At 40.5% G+C, this 21,065-nt stretch overlaps 1 protein-coding gene across 10 annotated transcripts in view; it reads right to left on the bottom strand.

Moving 5' to 3' along the window:
• GBF1 (golgi brefeldin A resistant guanine nucleotide exchange factor 1) overlaps window positions 1–19,419 on the bottom strand; it is a 124,529-nt gene extending 105,110 nt beyond the window's left edge. For 8 of the 10 annotated variants that reach the window (XM_052660995.1, XM_052660997.1, XM_052660996.1 and 5 more), the window contains exons 1-3: window positions 14,715–14,752; window positions 7,332–7,440; window positions 5,837–5,903 (exon numbers count right to left, since the gene is read on the bottom strand). In XM_052660995.1, the coding sequence (XP_052516955.1) occupies window positions 5,837–5,903; window positions 7,332–7,440; window positions 14,715–14,737 (199 nt within the window). In that variant the 5' untranslated portion in view covers window positions 14,738–14,752. Of the gene's footprint in view, window positions 1–5,836; window positions 5,904–7,331; window positions 7,441–14,714; window positions 14,753–19,183 lie in introns of those variants that run through there. The other 2 variants (XM_052661001.1, XM_052661002.1) reach the window with 2 other exon arrangements.
• Between the last annotated feature and the right edge of the window lie 1,646 nt (window positions 19,420–21,065).

Below are 21,065 nucleotides of genomic sequence, written 5' to 3'. Positions count from 1 at the left end.
GCAGGCAGCACAGAGTTAACTACCCACCCGCTTTGAGAAGCACAAAGGTACATCACTGCAACATGCCTAACATTTACATTGCCTCTCTCTGCTCATTAAACAGGTTTTGGTTAAATAATGAACAAACTGTATTACAGACTCCGATGAGAATTCCAAAATTATAAATCAACTGGGAAAGCCCAAAGGGGCAGACAGACAGGGAGGGGGGAGAAGGATAATATTGACTAATATAAAGGGCGCAGCTTGACAGTGGATATTCCTGCCACACCTGATCAAACACACTCCGTTGGGGGAGGGGAAAGAGAGAAAGAAAGAGGAGATGGGGCAAGACAGCCTGAAATTTGCATCCGGAAAAGATTAAAATGGATTCTTTAGGGATAGAGAAAATACATAATATATATTACTATAAATGCAAAACTGTACTAAAAGCTAACTCAAATGTCAAAGATTACAGCTTGAATAAATTTAAATATAAAAGCCATGTGCTTCTTGAGTTAATGACAGAGACATAAAAGGACAAACTGGGCCAGGAGGCTGAACAGAGCCTTATGCTGCCTTTGCTGGGCAATGGGTTCAAAGCACAGCAGCAAGTATAGTCAGAGCCATCCCTTTATGGCTCTGAGTGCTGAGAAAGAGCTGGTGAATCCCACTGCTTTTCCAGTCTACAATTGCTATTTTGAAAAATTAAGATAGATTTCATATGCCATAAAATTCATCCTTCTAAAGTATACACGTCTACAGTTTTTAGTATATTCACAAAGTTGTACAACCATTATCACGATCTAATTCCAGAACATTTTCATCACCCCTAAAAGAAACCCTATTACCATTAGCAGTTACTTCCCATGCCCACTTCCTACTCCTAGAAACCACACATCTGTTTTAACTCCTTTAGAATAACCTCTTACAGGATTCTTAAGAGAACTGAAAGACTAAATGAGGGGCAGCAGTCAAAGTCTCACTGGTGGTAAGCTATGGCTTTATCCAAAGCACCAATATGCAAACTTTGCTCTCAGGCACTTCATACTTTCCAAGTGCAACCCTGTCTTTAGATTTGGTATTAGAACATTCTATTACTCTAGATATTACAGAGCATTCAGTTATCATGCATTTTGGGCACATACTGACTGCAAATGTGGTCCAGAGACACACCTGTGAGAATAACTGACATGGACTTAGCCAACCCTTACTACAGACAGTAGACTTACATTCTTTACAATGCTCAGACAATGTTCCTGAAGGAGTAGGTAGCACTTATGCCCTTAAAAGATCTTCTGACTGCTTACAAGAGGAAAAATTGCTTTGGTTGACTGACAATGTCCAATGAATCACCTATTTCCATTAATAATATTCTTAACCAACCCAGTCAGCAGACAGTCTGCTGCTAAGTCACTTCAGTCGTGTCCAACTCCGTGTGACCCCATAGACGGCAGCCCACCAGGCTCCCCTGTCCCTGGGATTCTCCAGGCAAGAACACTGGAGTAGGTTGCCATTTCCTTCTCCAATGCATGAAAGTGAAAAGTGAAAGGGAAGTCACTCAGTCGTGTCCGATCCCTAGTGACCCCATGGACTGCAGCCCACCAGGCCCCTCCATCCATGGGATTTTCCAGGCAAGAGTACTGGAGTGGGTTGCCGTTGCCTTCTCTGGCAGATAGTCTAGAAAAGTGCAAATAAAAAGCCTTTGTAAAAAGAGACCAAGCCCAAATCAGTTTCATGAGTTAAACTGAATGGAGTCTTGGAATTCCTACCTAAGTGGTACACCATTCCCAGTCACATAGCATGGGCAGTCCCTTCAGTTTCTCTCTCCAAGTTCAAAACCCTTTCCCAGCCTCCGACCATTAACAGGCTTCCAAGAAAGCAATCCTCCTGACACTGCCAATCAGAAAAAATCTGTTTGTTTCAGTAAAAGAAACAAGAAATTGGTCATGGATTACAAAGTCCAGGACCACAGGAGCAGCTGACCCATAAACCTGCTCCTGGAAGCCAGCACTATGTGGGGGGTCAGAACCAATCAGAAGACCATGAAATGCTTTATTTCAGATCCACTCTGTCATTTTATCAGGTAGGTAATATGCTAAAACCCAAGAACAACGGGGCAACTTAGACAGGCACTGTTTCAATACCTGCCATGGCTACTGGACCCTGGAAAATATCATCACCTTCTTCCTCACTCTGAGGGAAAGCTTGGCCAACACCCAGCTATGTTCCTAGTACCACTGACAGAACTGGTTCCTCAGCGCATTCTGGTTTTAATAGTTTCAAGCAGAAGATAATCTGGATTCCTAACCCAAAGATGTAAGAAAATTAGGCAGCAGACTCAAGTTTGGTAACTCTCAGATGAACTAGAAACCAAATCCTGGACTGTGCTACTCACCACAGATACAATCTCTGAACTGAATTCTTGGGATATGTCAGAATGGAGAAAACAAGTGTAGGATATGGATTGGATGGCAAGTAGGAAACGTGGCTTTATCAGGAGAGCAGCACCACCTCGGCTCCTGAGGGTCTACAAAGTGCCCAAAAGGCCTACAAGGCAACTCCAGTCTCACCTCAGCCATTTTAGGGTGTACCCAGCCACTTATGGGACTTCCCTGGTGGCTCAGATGGTAAAGCATCAGCCTACAATGCAGGAGACCCAGGTTCGATCCCTGGGTTGGGAAGATCCTCTGGAGAAGGAAATGGCAACCCACTCCAGGACTCTTGCCTGGAAAATCCCATGGACAATGGAGCATTGTAGGATACGGTCCATGGGGTCGCAAAGAGTCAAACACAACTGAGCAACTTCGCTTTCTTTCACTTTCAGCCACTTATGACAACAATTCTTAGCTGTATATAAAATGCTTGCCAAACATTTTCCAAATGTATTCTCTGAGAAAGATAATACTCTGAACTCTGACCCATTGTAAGAGTAAAGAATTGTAAATATCTACTGACTACTTTTCTTTGTAATTGGGATATGTAAACTTTACATGAAGAGTTAAAAAAAAAAAATCTGGCAGCAATGTGGATGCAACTAGAGATTATCATACTAAGTGAAATAAGTCAGAAAGACAAATATCATATGATATCACTTGTACGTAGAATATAAAACATGACACAAATGAACTTACCTACGAAGCAGAAACAGAGAGAACAGACTTGTGCTACGGGGGAGGGGAGGATGGACTGGGAGTTTGGGGTTAGTGCGTGCTGCGTGCGTGCTAAGTAACTTCAGTCGTGTCCAACTCGTTGCAACTCTGTGGACTGTAGCCCACCAGACTCCTCTGCCCATGGGATACTCCAGGCAAGAACACTAGAGTGGGTTGCCATGCCCTCAACCAAGGGATCTTTCCCACCCAGGGACTGAACTATCATCTCTTGCATCTGCTGCATTGGCAGGTGGGTTCTTTACCACTAGTGCCACCTGGGAAGATGCAAACTATTATGTATAGAATGGAAGGACAACAAGGTCCTACTACATAGCACAGGAAACTATATTCAGTATCCCAGGATAAACCATAATGGAAAAGAATGTATATCTGTATAACTAAATCACTTTGCTGTACAGCAGAAATTAACACAATACTGTAAATCAACTATACTTCAATTAAAAAAAAAAATCTGCACAAGCCACCAACTTTCTAAAGCAGCCAAATCACTTTCAGCACAGGCCATAAAATGAGAACATGCCTAGTTGCAGCATTAGCCCTGCTAACTAGCTATCAGACACCTCTTCCTCTATATTTGATCATTGGCTAACATTGCCAACACTTTTTCATATTGAGTCAAACTTGCTCCTTTAAAGAAACATGTAGAAAATCCTTAGATTCCCTAGGATTAGGGTTAGGAAAGTAAAAGGAATTTTTCTCCAGATATTCTCCTACATTTCTCATAAAAGGAGAACATTTACTTAATTTTTTATTTATTTAATCCACAGAAGCCTAAACGCTATTTCAATCGTGGTGTTAGATGTTACTAGCTAAAAACATTCCAGGGATATACACTGCAAAAGCCCTTCATAGTCAACAGAGGAGCACTGCTCGGAGGCTTTCCCTTTATGTCTATATCTTCCCCCGACCAGCTTGAAAAATATGAAGTGTTGAGCCTTTACCTCCTCTTTTTTTTTTTTTTTAACCTCTTTTGACATATTTTTAAACATAATATAAAGCATTTCCTGTGTACATTCTCCTCTAATTGTATGAACAGAAACAACACAGAACAGGGCACTAAATCTGGTGTTAGGGGCCTGAATTCTAGTTTTGAGTTCTGACTCCACTTCTTAGGATCACTGTGATCTCAGCTAAATCACTTAAAATATCTCTGGGCTTCAACTTCATTCATAAAAGGGGGACAAATCTGCCATGCCTCTCTCACAGGTTGTGTAAAAGTTTCAAAAAGGTATGGTAACTAGGCTTATCATGGTGAACATTTTGAAATGTACCGAAACATCAAATCACAATGTTGTATAACAAGAACACAGTATTACAGGTCAATTCTATTTCAAAAGCAAACAAATGAACTCACAAACAAAAAGATCAGATTTGTGGATACCAGAGGCTGGGGGTGGGGGAAAGAGGAACTGGATGAAAGCAGCCAAAAGACACAATCTTCTAGTTATAAGATAAATAAGTAGTTATAAGATAAGTAAGTATTAGGGCTGTAATGTACAACACAATGGGCTTCTCAGGTGACCCAGTGGTAAAGAATCCACCTGCCAGTGCAGGAGACGCAGGAGACATGGGTCTAATCCCTGGGTCAAGAAGATCCCCTCGAGAAGGAAATGGCAACCAGTATTCCTCATTCCAGTATTCTTGCTTGAAAAATCCCATGGACAGAGGAGCCTGGCAAGCCACAGTCTATGGGGTCAGAAAGAGTCAGACATAACTGAGCGACTGAGCATGCATGTACGCACATACAACATGATAAATGTAATTAACACTGCTGTATGTTACACATGAAAGTTGTTAAGAGACTAAATCCTAAGAGTTCTCACCAGGAAAAAAAATTTTTTTTCTATTTCTTTAATTTTGTATCTGTGAGATGACAGATGTTCACTAAACTTATTGTGGAACTTATTGTGGTAATCATTTCATAAGGTATGTAATTCAAAGCACTATGTACATCTTAAAGTTATATAGTGCTATATGTCAATTACATCTCAATTAAACTAAAAGAACGAAGTTCCTGATCTGAAATATAAATAAAACAAAAGGAAAAAAATTTCAATAAGGTAGTAAATGTGAAAATGGCTTTGAAAATTCTAAACATATAAATATCACATAAGATAATTATGATTAGGAAAACAAAGGCGGAGTGTGTGACACAAAAGATTCTCGGAACAAGTGAAGACTAAAAGAGCTGCATTACAGAAAGCTCAGGTCCTAAAACCAGTAAGGATTTTCTGTAAGAGAAAGATTACACTGCAAGTATTAAACACTTCACTTGTGTCATCAACTTCCTATCTGATGGCATACGTGAGTTAGAGAAAGAAAAATAGCTAAAACAAAACAGAACACTAGCCAAAAATAACACTTATAACTCAAGCAAAGAATGAAGCTTATAATTGTATGAATGCTGATTCCCCACTAAAGTGGGACACTAAGAGCTCCAGGAAGGATCAGCAGTAAAATAAACCAGAGCAAACTACACCTGTGGGCCAAAACTGGCCTGCAGCCTGTTTTTTTAAAAGACGATTTTATTTCTTATTCATTTAAGTATTATCTGAGTCTGCATTTGAGTTACAATGACAGAGTTGAATAGTTGCAGTTGCTACAGTCTACAAAGCCTAAAATATCATATAGTCTCATACTATAAAGAAAAAGTTTGTCCACCCTTGCAATAAATCAAACACACTTACCTGTTACCTTGTTTAAAACCTCCTTTAGATGACTGAAACTATGCAGCAGAGGATCCCGTTCTTCATCCTATAACACACAAATTAAAAAAAAAAAAAGAATTCATTATCAGACCAAGAGTAAAACGGAAATAAAAGACAGATCAAGAGCTCTTTCTCTGAATCCAACCAGAAAATTCAGTCAGTATTCCTTCTGACAAAAAGGAAGTTAGCCATGGTTCATTTTTCCAGTTCCTTAATCTCTTATCTCATAGAAGTACTCTGGGCCTACCTAAAATAGTACATCCTGAAGTAAATTAATCTACACCAAGACCATGGCATTCAAGTTACCATAGACTGCGAGGTCTTCTGTATGTGCTATGGTCTGAATGATCATGACCCCTCAAAACTTCTGTGCTGGGACTTTCCTGGTGGTCCAGTGGTTAAAATTCCATGCTTCCACTGCAGGGGGCACAGGTTTGATTCCTCATCGGAGAACTAAGATCCCACACGCCAAGAGTGTTCCCTTGCCCCTTCTATCATGTGAGGATACAACGAGAAGTCTGAGACCCAGAAGTACCTCACCCAAGCATGCTAATGTTCTGATATTGAACTTTCAGCCCCTAGAAATAAATACACTGTTTAAAAAAAAAAATCTGTTTATAGGCTACCCAGTCCATGGTATTGGGTTAGAGCATCCCAAACAGACTGAGACATGTATTACTCTATCTCTTCCCTTTCTTCATAGTTATCATAGTTATATACATTCATCCCTAACTCCACTCTTACTTATAAAATAGTTCATTTTTATTAATGAAAGTGAGAAATTTCTAAACAAACATATACATATTCACCAAGCTAGAAACGTCTAAAACTTTAATTTTACAATTGTACTCAAAACTGTTTTATACAACTGTAACAAAAACATCACTGAACATACATATGCAACAAAGAAAGTCAGCTTTACAACAGTTAAGCTTACTCATCTGATTAGCAAGATATGGTCTCCTCTATATTTGAAAGCTTGCTGAATTTCCAAGGAGTACCATTACAAAGCCATATTCCATTTGCCAATAACTACACTAATTGAAATGAATTTGATAGCTAATTATAGTTCTCAGGAATCAGAAGGCAAGGAATCTATATCGCAATTTTTTTCCAATATTGAATATTAGAATAAATTCTTAGAAGTAAAATTTCTGATTCAAAAAGTAATCAAACAAAAAAGAAGATGAGAAATCTTTTTGACATGTTTAAGCATATTAAAGAGGTCCCAAGTACTACTAGCTTAAGCTGCTTATAAAAACAGCTAGAAGAAAAATGATATCATCTTTTGGGTTCTAGAGAAAAAAAAGCAGCTTATAAATTTGACTCTTATTAAAATAAAACAGAAGGGTCCTTGATACCCTTCTGAAAAACTCTGAATTGCTCCTATTATCATTATTACCAGGAAACTGACCATGTATCAGATCTCCTACAACAACTCAGTAACCAAGTGTTCTGCCCATCCCCCACTTACCAGTGGTGTATGGGTGCTCCATCGGGCATTTCGTTTGATGGCCCCAACCACAATGTTAATTTCCCCTTGAATGATGTAAATATTTTTATCCACCATCCTGGCAAACCTACTGAAACAGTTAAGAGAAAAGTTAGTTAATATTTGGTTACCCAAGAGCATCCCCATGCTTGAATCAGTACCTGATAAGGTTAGAACTATGATCTAGCTTTTTAGTACCAAGATTCCCCACTTATAATACTAAAATGTGATAAGGTCCTTCTTATGTTATGAATCCAATTACCTGGCTCTTCTAGAGGTCTCTGAAAGTTCCAAGATACAACTCAAAAAACATCACACCATAAAATTTCTCAAAGGTACCTCAACAATCTCTAACAAGCATTCAAATTCTTCAAAGTCAACTGTCCCCCAAATCTACCCTACGAAGCATGAAGACAAGCAGATACCTTTGTGTGCCTAGCTTGTTAAAGAAATATTTCAGATCTTCCTATTGTTCTTTTACTTTATCAACTCAATCAATAATGAAGGTCTAAGTTAAAAAAAAAAAAGAATGAAGGCTGTTAGAAAAATAGCCTTAGTTTGGAACCACAGTTATAGTATCAATTTTTAGACTGCATTTATTCTGCCAAGTCAGCTCCAGAAAATTGGACAGTGGCAGTGATACAAGCTTTGAAAAGTTCTGAAAAGTCAAGTTCACTTGCTTATAGCAGGAAATCTCTAATAAGCAAACTGAAAGGTAGACTCTTCTTGGCATAGAGAAAACCTTAATAGGAGCTTATAAAACCAACCTAATCACTTCCCATTATTTAGAAAGAAATCCTCCTCAAAATAGATAAAATTTAAAAAAGCAAAAGGGATAAAAAGAAGGGAAGGGCAGACACACAGTTATATAGACATTTAGATCAGGCTCAAGGAAAATTACAATGCTAAGGCTACACATGTACCCCAATGCAGCACTATTCATTGCAGCACTTTTTACAATAGCTAGGACATGGAAGCAACCTGTATGTCCCTCAATAGATGAATGGATAAAGAAGTTGTGGTACATATATACAATGGAATATTACTCAGCAATAAAAAAGGATGCACTTGAGTCAATTCTAATGAGGTGGATAAACCTAGAGTCTATTATACAGAGTGAAGTAAGTCAGAAAAAGAAAGACAAATATTGTATACTAGCAATATATATGGAATCTAGAAAGATGGTACTGATGATCCTACTCACAGTGCAGCAAAGAAGATGCAGACATAAGATCATTGTGGGGGAGGGAGAGGGTGGGATGACTTGAGAGAGTAGTATTGAAACATATACATTACCATATGTAAAATAGATAGCCAGTGGGAATTTGCTGCATGACACAAGAAATACAAAGCTGGCCCTCTGTGACAACCTAGAGGCATGGGATAGGGAGGGAGGTTTAAGAGGCAGGGGACATGTGTATGTCTGTGGCTGATTCACGTTGATGTATGGCAGAAACCATCACAATACTGTAAAGTAATTATCCTCCAATTAAAAATAAAATAAAAAACAGCAAGGTTAACAGAGTAAGTGAAGCAATTTCAGAAATATTTACTTAATGAGCACCTACTATGCACAAGGCATCTTTCAGAGTGCTAAGGATACAGAGCAAAAGACATGGAAAGAGCCTCACACATACTGTGAAATGAAAAAAAAAAAACTAGTATATGATTATATGTTACTAGTTATGTAAAAACAAACCAACCAATCCTACATAAAATACTAGATTTTCATTTTTAAAAATATGCAGTATTTAACATAAAGTAAGATATAAAGCCCTTGGACTGCAAGGAGATCAAACCAGTCAATCCTAAAGGAAATCAACCCTGACTATTCACTGGAAAGACTGATACTGAAGCTGAAGCTCCAATACTTTGGCCACCTAATGCGACGAGCTTACTCATTAGAAAAGACCCTAAAAAGACTCCTTTTCAGGCCTCTTAGAAAAGACTCCTGCTGGGAAAGACTGAAGGCAGGAGAAGGGGATGACAGAGGATGAGATGGTTGGATGGTACCACAAATGGATATGAGTTTGAGCAAGCTCTGGGAGATGGTGAAGGACTGGAAAGCCTGGCATGCTGCAGTCTATTGGGTCGCAAAGAGTCGGGCATGATTGAGCAACTGAACAAAAGCAACAAAGATATAAAGGGGCTTCCCTGGTGGCTTAGTTGGTAAAGAATCTGCCTTCATTTCAGGAGACCGAGGTTAGATTCCTGGGATGAGAAGATCCCTCTGGAGAAGGGAATGGCAACCCACTCCAGTAATCTTGCCTGGAGAATTCCATGGACATGGGAGTCTGACAGGCCACAGTTAATGGGGTCACAAACAGCCGGACATGACTGAGTAACTGACACTTTCTTTCACTTTCAAGATATAAATAGTGATATAACAAGCCAGTATCCAGATTAAGAATAGTACAACTGAAGTCTCTGTGTGTCCTTCCTAATTACATCCTTCTCTCTTTCATCCATAGTCCCCACTATTCTAAAACTGATGTTTATTAAAATTCTATGTTACTTTATACTTTTACTTCATTGATATGTATCTTTAGACAGTATGTATCATTCTGCCTATTTTTATATTTTGTATAATATCAGATTGTATGTATTCTTCTGCAATTTGTCTTTTTCCCTTGAAATACTGTGTCTGTGAGTCATCTAATGTTGTTACAAGTATATAGAGAGATATACTTACAGGTATATAGAGAGATATGTAAACACTGAATAAAAGGTTTGAGTAGATACACCAAAACTCAATAACCACAGTTATCTCTAGAGAAGGTATTATGAAATTAGGTTGTAATCAGAAGATACTTATAGCCTTATCTATATTCTAATTTTTTACAAGAACATATTACTATACTATCAATATAATTTAAAATTAATAATTATGAAAGAAGTGAGATATAATTTCTGCCCTTGAAGCATTTATAGAGTTCAGCAGGATCTAAAAGAAAACTGAGCCATAGACATGGCGTGGCGGGGGGAGCACGCTGCAAGTAGCTCTGTTTGCGTATTTTGCACAAAGAAAGTGAGAAGCATGAAAACTATGACAAAGGAAAAGAGTACAAATTTTGTTCAGGCCCATAACACCTCTCTCAATCCACAGGGAATTCCAACAAAAAATAGTATCTACTGTTTAAAGATTTTTTTTTTTGGCCTCACCATGCAGCATGTGGGATCTTCCCCAACCAGGGATCGAAATGATGCCCCCTGCATTGGGAGCACAGAATTTTAACCACTGGACCATCAGGGAAGTCCCAACATTTATTTTAATAACAATTTAAAGAAACAACTAGGTTAGTCTCAGAAGACTAAATGCTCTAGGCACACAATAATATTCTCTTCAATGAATGGAGAAGATTCAATGATGAGAACACATAATGTTGAAGAGGAAGAGAATCAAGAAGTAGAAGAAAAATAAATTTAAAAATAACTTAAAGTATCAGAAAAGATAAAATCTCTAGTATCTCTTCTTCCTTAAATTGTTTAGGCAAAATGAATATGTTCTAGATCTCTGGAAAGATTTTTAAGACACTCTTAGCATAGTGGTGAGTATCCCCACCTGTCATTCGGGAGACCAGGGTTCAATTCCCCAGTGTGGAGGAGTGTTAAACATCGGGTTTCCCAGGTGGCACTAGAAGTAAAGAACTCACCTGGCAAAGCAGGAGACGTAAGAGACACAGGTTCAATTCCTGGATTGGGACAAGGCCCTGGAAGAGGGCATAGCAACCCACTCTAGTAATCTTGCCTGGAGAATCTCATGAACAGAGGAGCCTGGCGGGCCATAGTTCAAAGGATCACAGAGAATCAAACATGACTGAGGCGACTTGACATAGCACACAACAGAGATTGCCACTGGAGAACGGAACTCCCAGTTCCTTCCTCTCACAATGGAGACGGGAAGACTTACTTTTCTTTGTATATTCTTTTATACTTTTTGAATTTTGTGTCACATACATATATTACCTATTTTTAAACTTTAACAGATTTTTTTAAATGAGTAGGCTCTTTAGAAAAATAGTTGTATTATTTCATGTGTAAATGATTAAGAACAGCCATCAAAGTTAACTAACAAACATTCACCTCAGTCAACCAGATATTATTTAGCACATGCTAAGCAAAATGCTAGACAGAGTCATACTGAATTATCCCTATCCACCCACAAGGAATTTATAATCTAATAGATTAAACACATACATCTATACACAACCCATACATATGCCAATACATGACTGGTATGCAGTGTCACAGCAGTGAAGTAGAGAAAATATTCCTGTTAGAGAACACTGGAAAAGCAAACAAAAAACAGGATTCAAACAGCCAAAAATACAAGAGAATGGCAAGAGTAAAAGCTTACTGGTGGGAAAATTCAGTATGTATTTAGAGGATCAGGATTATTCCAGACTTGTTGGAACATTATTCCTAGGAGAATAACAGCAAGTGGGGGCCTGGAGGGCTTTCAATATATGTAGTATCTATACTGACTACAATCGTTGTAAAAAATATTTGCGGGGGGCTGGAGAGGACCACTATAAAATATTTAATTTCTCTTTTTTTGGTTGTGCTCCAGGGCATGTGGGATCTTAGTTCCCTGATCCAGGGTCGAACACAGGTCCCCTGCCCGTGATTCCCCTGTAGCAGAAGCTCCGGGTCTTAACCCCTGGACTGCCAGGGAAGTACCTTTAATTTCTCTTTTGAAGAACTAAGAGGACTTCCCTGATGGTTCAGTGGTGAGAATCAGTTGCCAATGCAGGAGACATGGGTTGGATCCCTGATCCAGGAAGATCCCACGTGCCACAGAACAACTAAGCCCCTGGGCCACACTATTGAGCCTGTGCTCCAGAGCCCAAGAACTGCACCTACTGAAGTCCAGCGAAGCCCAAGTACCACAACTAGAGAAAAGCCCGTGAAGCAACGAAGACTCAGTACAACCAAAAGTAAATAAAAAAATTTTTTAAATAAAGAACTAAGAGCAAGAGAGAAAACACCCATAATGAAAACAATACAGAAACAAGAAAGAACACTATACTACAAATTGCAAACAAAAGTGTCAAGACTTAACTGAGATCTACATGCTATTTGGTAGGCTTTCAAACAAGAAATAAATTTTTAATTGGGATATCACCTGAAGTAATCGACCTACACTAAATCAAAATTCATTAGGCATCAAAAGCTAACAAATTTCTAAGATAGCAAAGGTCTAACAAAAAAATCACTGTCATAAGTTTCTTAGCGAAAAAAAAAAAGAAAAAGAAACACGTACGGAATAAAGAGGAATTATTTTCAAGGACTATGTAGAGTTGCCTAATCTCCCTCCAAGCCTTGAAGCACGTCTCCTCATCCAAGAATCTCCCAAGGGAAATTTGTCCTTTGGGTTCAAAAGGGAAGCTCTGATGAACCACTTGCTGCCTGGTAGCCAACGACCTAGAACCTCCTTGTCACAAGGTCACAAAGGACAGCAGACACCTCATGAGTATGGTAGAAAAGAACTTAAGGTTTACCTTTTATCAGAAATAATATAAGAACAAACAACTAAATACACAACACAACAACTAACATCCTCCAGGCAAATAAGCCACTGTCTTATCTGCCCAGAGACTGAGCAACATATATTATTTGAAACCACTATCTCTTTAAACCTGGGTCTAATAGGATTCCTCTAGTATTTCGCAGCATCCCAGTTACACACCCCAAGAGGATCCAAAGAGGAGTCATCACTGTATCAATTAGCAACTCCCTCTAGACTACACCCCAGGGAAGCACAAAAAATTTACAACAGGGGCTAAGGGGAAGAAGATGTGACTAGCAGGGAAGGCCATACACATTGCCCTAGCTTTGGTGATGCTCTGTTTTTTAAGCTTGGCTGGGGACACTGATGCCCCATGTATGCCATATATTCTCTTTTATATATATATATACTCTTTATATAAGAGACCATCAAGGGACTTCCCTGGTGGTCCAGTGGTTAAGACTCTGCCCTCCCAATGCTGGGGGAGTGGGTTTGATCCCTGATTGGGGAACTAGGATCCATGCCTTGCAGTGTGGCCAAAAAATATTTCTTAAATAGACCATCAAAAGTTCTTTCTTGTTCAAGTCACGATCTTTGCTGTCTGCCTTTGTGCATGCTGTTCTTTTCTGTTTTGAACTTTTTTCCACATCCTTATCCACCTGGTAAATCTTTACTCACTACATTCAAAAATCAATGAGAGACTTAGAATACCACGGTGGTATTCTTGACTATTATCACCTATACGATTTAATTAAATAAGTTTCTTAGGCTCTCTGAGCCCCAGTTTACAGTTCTCATTGCAAAACTGAGCTAGTACCTCCTCATCCACTTGTTGTTAAGGCCGAGCATGCTATTAGGAATATTAAAACCCCTCAAAGGTTGGCTGTTATTATGATAATACCTAAGGTTTAAGTCTTCCCTAGCTAACCCACTTTCCTTTCCAAGAGTGGTTTGTTTTTTTTTTCTGTCACCCCATAGCACTGCACCTACCTCTATTTAAGCATATCTTACGCTAATTTATAATTATTTATTTAGTCTGTCTCTCCCATGAGTCTATGAGCATTTCAGGAAGAGACCATAATTTATCATCTTTTACATAGAAAAATGATAAATACATAGTAAGAAAAGTGATATATACTGAATGAATAAATGAAAGAATATCAAGACTGACTCTTCAGTACTGATGCAGTTCACATCCACCTCTTGTGAGAACAACTGCTTCACAGAAGACAAGGACTCTAAGCCAGGCAGGCAAAACTTTCTGTAACCCAGGTTTGTTCCTCTACTATTAAAAGAAGTTGCAAACCTTCCATGTTAGCCACTCTATGGACAAAAGGAATCCACATTTATCCACCAGTCAAAGAATAATGCTTCTGATTTACATCTATCTTCCTGAAGTCTCCTCATATGCTATGTGCATGTTCACATTTCTGCTATGAAACATTGTAAATAATTACAATTCTTTATGTAATTGTCAATTCTTCATATTCATGTATATGTGTCTTATTTTCGTTGGTACTAGATTCGTTGGGGCTTCCCTAGTAGCTCAGACAGTAAGGAATATGCCTGCAATACAGGAAACCAGGGTTCAATCCCTTGGTTCAGAAGATTCCCTGGAGAAGGGCATGGCAACCCACTCCAGTATTCTTGCCTGGAGAATTCCATGGACAAAGGAGCCCAGCGGGCTACAGTCTATGGGATCTAAGTTGGACACAACTAAGCGACTGAACACACACACACAGATTATTCAGTTCAGTTCAGTCACTCAGTCGTGTCTGACTCTTTGCGACCCCATGAATCGCAGCACGCCAGGCCTCCCTGTCCATCACCAACTCCCAGAGTTCACTCAGACTCACGTCCATCGAGTCAGTGATGCCATCCAGACATCTCATCCTCTGTCGTCCCCTTCTCCTCCTGCCCCCAATCCCTCCCAGCATCAGAGTCTTTTCCAGTGAGTCAACTCTTCGCATGAGGTGGCCAAAGTACTGGAGCTTCAGCTTTAGCATCATTCCTTCCAAAGAAATCCCAGGGTTGATCTCCTTCAGAATGGATTGGTTGGATCTCCTTGCAGTCCAAGGGACTCTCAAGAGTCTCCTCCAACACCACAGTTCAAAAGCATCAATTCTTCGGTGCTCAGCCTTCTTCACAGTCCAACTCTCACATCCATACATGACCACTGGAAAAACCATAGCCTTGACTAGACGGACCTTAGTCAGCAAAGTAATGTCTCTGCTTTTGAATATGCTATCTAGGTTGGTCATAACTTTCCTTCCAAGGAGTAAGCGTCTTTTAATTTCATGGCTGCAATCACCATCTGCAATGATTTTGGAGTCCCCAAAAATAAAGTCTGACACTGTTTCTCCATCTATTTCCCATGAAGTGGTGGGACTGGATGCCACGATCTTCATTTTCTGAATGTTGAGCTTTAAGCCAACTTTTTCACTCTCCTCTTTCACTTTCATCAAGAGGCTCTTTAGTTCCTTTTCACTTTCTGCCATAAGGGTGGTGTCATCTGCATATCTGAGGTGATTGATATTTCTCCCGGCAATCTTGATTCCAGCTTGTGCTTCTTCCAGCCCAGCGTTTCTCAAGATGTACTCTGCATAGAAGTTAAATAAGCCGGGTGACAATATACAGCCTTGACATACTCCTTTTCCTGTTTGGAACCAGTCTGTTGTTCCATGTCCAGTTCTAACTGTTGCTTCCTGACCTGCATACAGATTTCTCAAGAGGCAGGTCAGGTGGTCTGGTATTCCCATCTCTTTCAGAATTTTCCACAGTTGATTGTGATCCACACAGTCAAAGGCTTTGGCATAGTCAATAAAGCAGAAATAGATGTTTTTCTGGAACTCTCTTGCTTTTTCCATGATCCAGAGGATGTTGGCAATTATTAGTAGACAATTATTTTTTTTCTTCATTGCTTAAAAGTTGTTCTTATCCAGCTAGAAATTAGATTCTCTAAAGGTAAAAACTCGGGGTTTTTTCTTTTTCATAGTGCTCTGATGTCTAATACAGAGCTATGTAAATCAAGAAAACTCTGATGGGCATACTGAGAGGGTAGAAGGTACCACGGAGCTGAACAACCATCAACTGGCCCTTCCAAGGTTTATCTTCACTCTTCTCTCTAACATCCCAGAGAACCACCAAAGATGCAGAGCTTTTAAGGTTTCTATAGCTAGCCAAAGAACATGCCATAATTCTGTGCTTTGTTGAAAGTGAACAAAAATTACTGAACTAGTAAACAACTTACTGGGCTCAAGAAATTTACTTAAAGTGTGGAGGTAAGAAAAAATAAAACCAAGAAATAAGCTGATTCCCTGAGAGGATACAACTGGGAAATCCTCCCAACCCAATAAGCAGGTGACTAGTGTACCTCAGCTCTGCCATTCCACCTCCTCCCTATATAGAGATTCTGAGGTTATCCCAAGAACTATATGCAGTGAGTTACTGAGATAAGCCCAAAGTTGTCCTAAGATGTCCTTTCTGTCTCCTTGGAGATAAAAAATGAAACAAGGCTTCTTTCTCTCACTCAGAGCATCCAACATGACAACTCAGCATAAAAGTTGGCAGAGTAGGACAAATATTAAAAAGTGAGTCTGTATGATTATACATAGTGAACTGCAGTGATTAAGTCTCATAAGGTCTGCTCATCTTGAATATCAAGAGTCTTCCTCCACTGTCATGGCATAGAATCCAGTCCGCAGACGTATTTTCCACCTGTAAAAGGCTTTTAAATAATCTAACTAGCTGCCAACAGTTTAAAACACAATGATCTGAATTCCCAGTTTCTCCTGAAAAATAAGAAGAATGGTCATACTATGCCCACATTTCAGAACACTAGTCACTACTATATCCTAACACATTCCCTCCTGGCTCACTTCACTCAATTACATTACCTGCCTGATACTCAGACATTTGAGCTTGCAATCCATAGTTTATTTATATGATGGCAATAAATCATTATTTCATGATCACATCCACTACAAGTAGGCTCCAAATCACCACAAAGTCCAGTACATTTTCATTTAAATAAACAACTGCCATTGAACGTAATGAAATACAGAAAAAGAGGAAGAATAAAAGCTAAAGAGCTAACAATTACACTTAAACAGCTCTTCTAGCCAGAGGTAAAATTGACCTCCCTGACTCCCTTCAACTCAATTCCACAATTACCCCACAACAGAATCATTCTAATTAGTCACCTTGAATCACAAGGACAGACTGATCAATCATAGAAGTGCTATACAAAGACAAGGCTGATCCTTCCAGTGAGTACTGTATAAAGACAATGGGTCTCCTCAAAAGCAGGAGCTGTGTCTTTTTCCTCTCTAGCCAGTTTAAGTACCCAAACAATGAAGTTATTATCTAAAAGTGGCAGTCATCCTGCCTTCTGGAACACAGAGAACGAAGTAGTAGTGTAACTACTGAGAACTTGAGTTCAACTGGGATTGGTGCCCAGCTACTTATGAGGAGATGTATCTACAACCTGAGTTCCCACTGTGCCAATGAGCATCACTGTCAAGATTAGAACGTACTGTCTACAGGCACTTATAAAAAGAAGCTCAAATACAAATCTTGAAGGAAGAACAAATTTTCTGATTTGGGATGGGGGCTGGAAGTAAAGAACTATTTCTATCCAGAAAATGACTTTTTAAATAAGAAAAGGTAAAATCTTTGATGCCTGACTTACCTCCAAGCCCAACTGAAAAGATGCTGAACTGGTTATACTATCTATCCAAAGACTAGACTGCCTATTATGCAAAGCATTATCAACTCAACAGGGATCAACAGGGCCTATCAACCCAGATGAGAAAAGCAGACCCTGGATACTTCAGGTTAGGTAAGTTCAAGTTAAAATGCAAATAGTGTCCTGTAATTTCCACCCCATTTATTTTAAATCAACAAATACATACACACACATTCAGGAGGGCAGAGTTTAGTCACTCTAGAATCTAGATTATTTTCCCTTCTAACACATGAGGTTTAGATTCTCCTTGTTACTACCTCACCATGCAAAAGGCCTGACTGCCAGGGTTAGAACCAGGCCACAGGATCACACACTAAATCTAATCTTAGGTACAAATAACACTTACTGAGTGTACATGCTAAAAGGCACTTAGGTTGACATGCACAGTATAGGCCAGTACACATATATTGCTACTGCTTTTTAGAGCACATAAACTGAGCACAGCAAAGCAACCTCCAATCAGACCTTCCCATTTGTACCCTCCACAGGGTCCAGAGGTGTGCCTTGTGTACCTGATTTAAAAGCATACCAAGTTCTATGTCGTGCATTAAAAGACACTATACCTATTCCTTATTTTTAAAGGCATTCTTTATCACTGAGGGACTCTTAAAGCTTTACAATACAGCAGTTTGTCAAAGTCATCACAGTACCACAAACAACACTCTTTGGGGTTATGTTCCATTATTCATTCTGCTGTCCTGAACCTACCACTTTTAAACTGACTGACTATCTCTCACGACTCTTCCTACCACTAAAAATAATAGGCCAACAATACCAACTTCACAGGTTTCAAATCCCTCTCTGCTCTCCTCCAAGTATGTTGTAATAGAACGACTTCCTTGAGATTAAACTTCATCTCCTTAGGCCAAGTGAAGAGAAGACCTGGGGAAGAGATGGCAACCAAAAATATACACCTGAAGAAAATATTTGTAAAAGATGAAAGAGGCTCAGAAGATTAAGTCCAGTGTTTACACACAGACCCAGACTGGCAGGTGAGCAGCCCCATAAAAGGAAAGCCTTCTCTTAACCCAGGCCCTCGGAGGCTGGCCTCAGTCCTTCCACAAGCTTTCTCACTACCTGGTCTAGTAGTAGTGATGATCAGATTATCATCATTAATAAAGCAGTTCAGCTGTGTTAAAGAGGCAGTCACATAGAAGTGGGCGCTGCACAAAATCCAGAGAGACTCTCACCCAAGCTCTAAAAATCAACCCTGAAAAGTAAATATGATACTCTTCAGGTCTGCTTTCAGCTTCTGAAAACTGGCCTCTTTAGGACGCAGAAAGCTCCAAAAGAGAGGAAATAGGCTAAGCCTGGGAACACAGGGAGAAGGATTCGGGTACTTGCAAGAGATCAAAAGGCAGAGTTGAAGTCGCCCCTCCGGCGGCAGGGGCCTGACCTTTGCCCCCTGCACCTCTCCCAGTGCGCTCCCACAACAATCTCTCCCTCATCTCGTTCTTGCCCCTGCGCCCCTAACCCAACCCGGCTCATTCGGTTTAAGGGCTCGCCTCTCCTTATTCCCTCTCGTCATGTCAGGGAGGCCTTCACGACACTGGAACTCTAATAAGAGACTTCGCTGACCTGTCAGCGGATCCAAAATGGCGGGGCCTAGTCCCAGGACCGGCGGCCGCTGCTCATGTCCAGCCCGGGCCTCGAAGGCGTCTCCGAGCGGCTCTCCCGGCTCTGGCGGCAGATAGGAGCAGGAAAGGAGCCCTTTCCGGGAGTTGAGGCCGAAATCAAAGCCCACCCAGTTAGCCAGGAAGAGTCGGCCAGAACGGGCAGTGGAGCCGGCTACCTTCCCTGTCAGCTCACTGACGTGGTAACTAGCCTCAGTCTAGCCCGCTGCCTGGTAACTGCACGAGCCCTGCCGCTCATAGCCAATCATAGCTTCGAATCGTGAAAAATGGCATTTCGGTTACCCAATCGAAGGAAGGAAATTGGCGTCGGGAGGCGGGTAATGACTAAAGAGGCGAGATTACAAGGGAAAGAAAAAGATAGGCAGGGAACAACCAACGGATACGAGGACTCTCTGAGTGACAGCTCCTAGAACCAGTAAAAAAGCAGAAATTATGCTGGCAGTTGGAGAGGTGGAGTTAGGTAGAGTTAGGTTGCAGTGCACAGTTTGGCAGTGGCTGCTGGGCATTAATGGGGAAGAAAGCTGTGATTTGCTGGAAAGGGGGCGGAGTCCGTTTTGAGAGCCTTGAGTGGCCGACACTATTCTCTCTACGCCGAAACCGGCCGCTGCTCCCTATTAAAGTCACCTGGGCCAGTACCATAAACTTGAGGAATCGTTTTCTTTCAAGGCAGCTTAAGGGAGCAATCTATTCCAACCTCCCGTCCCCCACCGTGCCTTCTGCTTGCTTGACTTCTCATAAATGAATCTGTCCCATCTCAACTTTGTTTCTGTGTCTTGTGCCTCATGCCTATCATCCTGAAATAGACAATGGGAAGTGACAGAAGGCTTGGATATCTAATTCAAGTCCTTTCATTTTATGGATCAGGAAACTGAGTACCATATTGGAAAGATGGCCCCCATGTTTGTATACCTAGTTAATGACAGAGCAGAGACAAACCTAAGTGTCCTCACCTCTAGTCCAGTTCTTTTTTTCACTGCCCCTCGATACCTCTTACACTTTAGTTTATTAGACTGTGACTCAGCTCTGACCCTCATCCTAAGCTTTGATTTCTTTTGCTCAGTCTCTAGGTCGTATCGACTCTTTGTGACCCCATGGACTGCAGCCCGTCAGGCTCCCCTATCCGTGGGATTTCACAGGCAAGAATACTGGGTTCCCATTTCCATCCCCAGGGGATCTTCCCAACCCAAGGATCGAGCTTGCCTCTCTTGCATCCCCTCCATTGGCAGACGGATTCTTTCCATTGCACCACCTGGGAAGCCCCTGGATACTCTTTACCTATCTGGAAAAAAAGCTAATCACACGGATTAGTCCATATCACCAGTGACAGGAAACTAAAGGCTTTCCTGAAGCCTTAGAAATGATAAAACATCTGAGAGCAAGAAGCCCACTGTAGTCTTCACTCTCCTGTCCCTAGTTGCCTCTCCCCTGGCAAGAGATGATAGAAGTTGCTAGGATATTTAGAGTGACCTAGTAGTTAGCGTGTGTAAAAAGGGGACAGAAGGATGAGTTTTCTCCTTGCAGATTGAATGTTGGAGTTCCTAGCCTGTCTGCTTGAATAAAGCCTAAGTGTCCCTACAGACCTGAAGAGACTCTGCTAGAAAACGATGAAAAAAACATCCAGCTCTCTCCCCTATTTCCTTTCATTTATGGATGACTCAAGTCTAAGGACGGAGAAGGCAATGGCACCCCACTCCAGTACTCTTGCCTGGAAAATCCCATGGACAGAGGAGCCTGGTAGGCTGCAGTCCATGGGTCAATAAGAGTCGGACAAGACTGAGCGACTTCACTTTCACTTTTCACTTTCATGCATTGGAGAAGGAAATGGC

Source organism: Budorcas taxicolor, chromosome 23 (assembly GCF_023091745.1).
Source record: "Budorcas taxicolor isolate Tak-1 chromosome 23, Takin1.1, whole genome shotgun sequence".
Classification (NCBI taxonomy): Eukaryota; Metazoa; Chordata; class Mammalia; order Artiodactyla; family Bovidae; genus Budorcas; species Budorcas taxicolor.
Note: the sequence above shows the minus strand (reverse complement) of the source record. Positions and strands in the feature narration are given on the sequence as shown.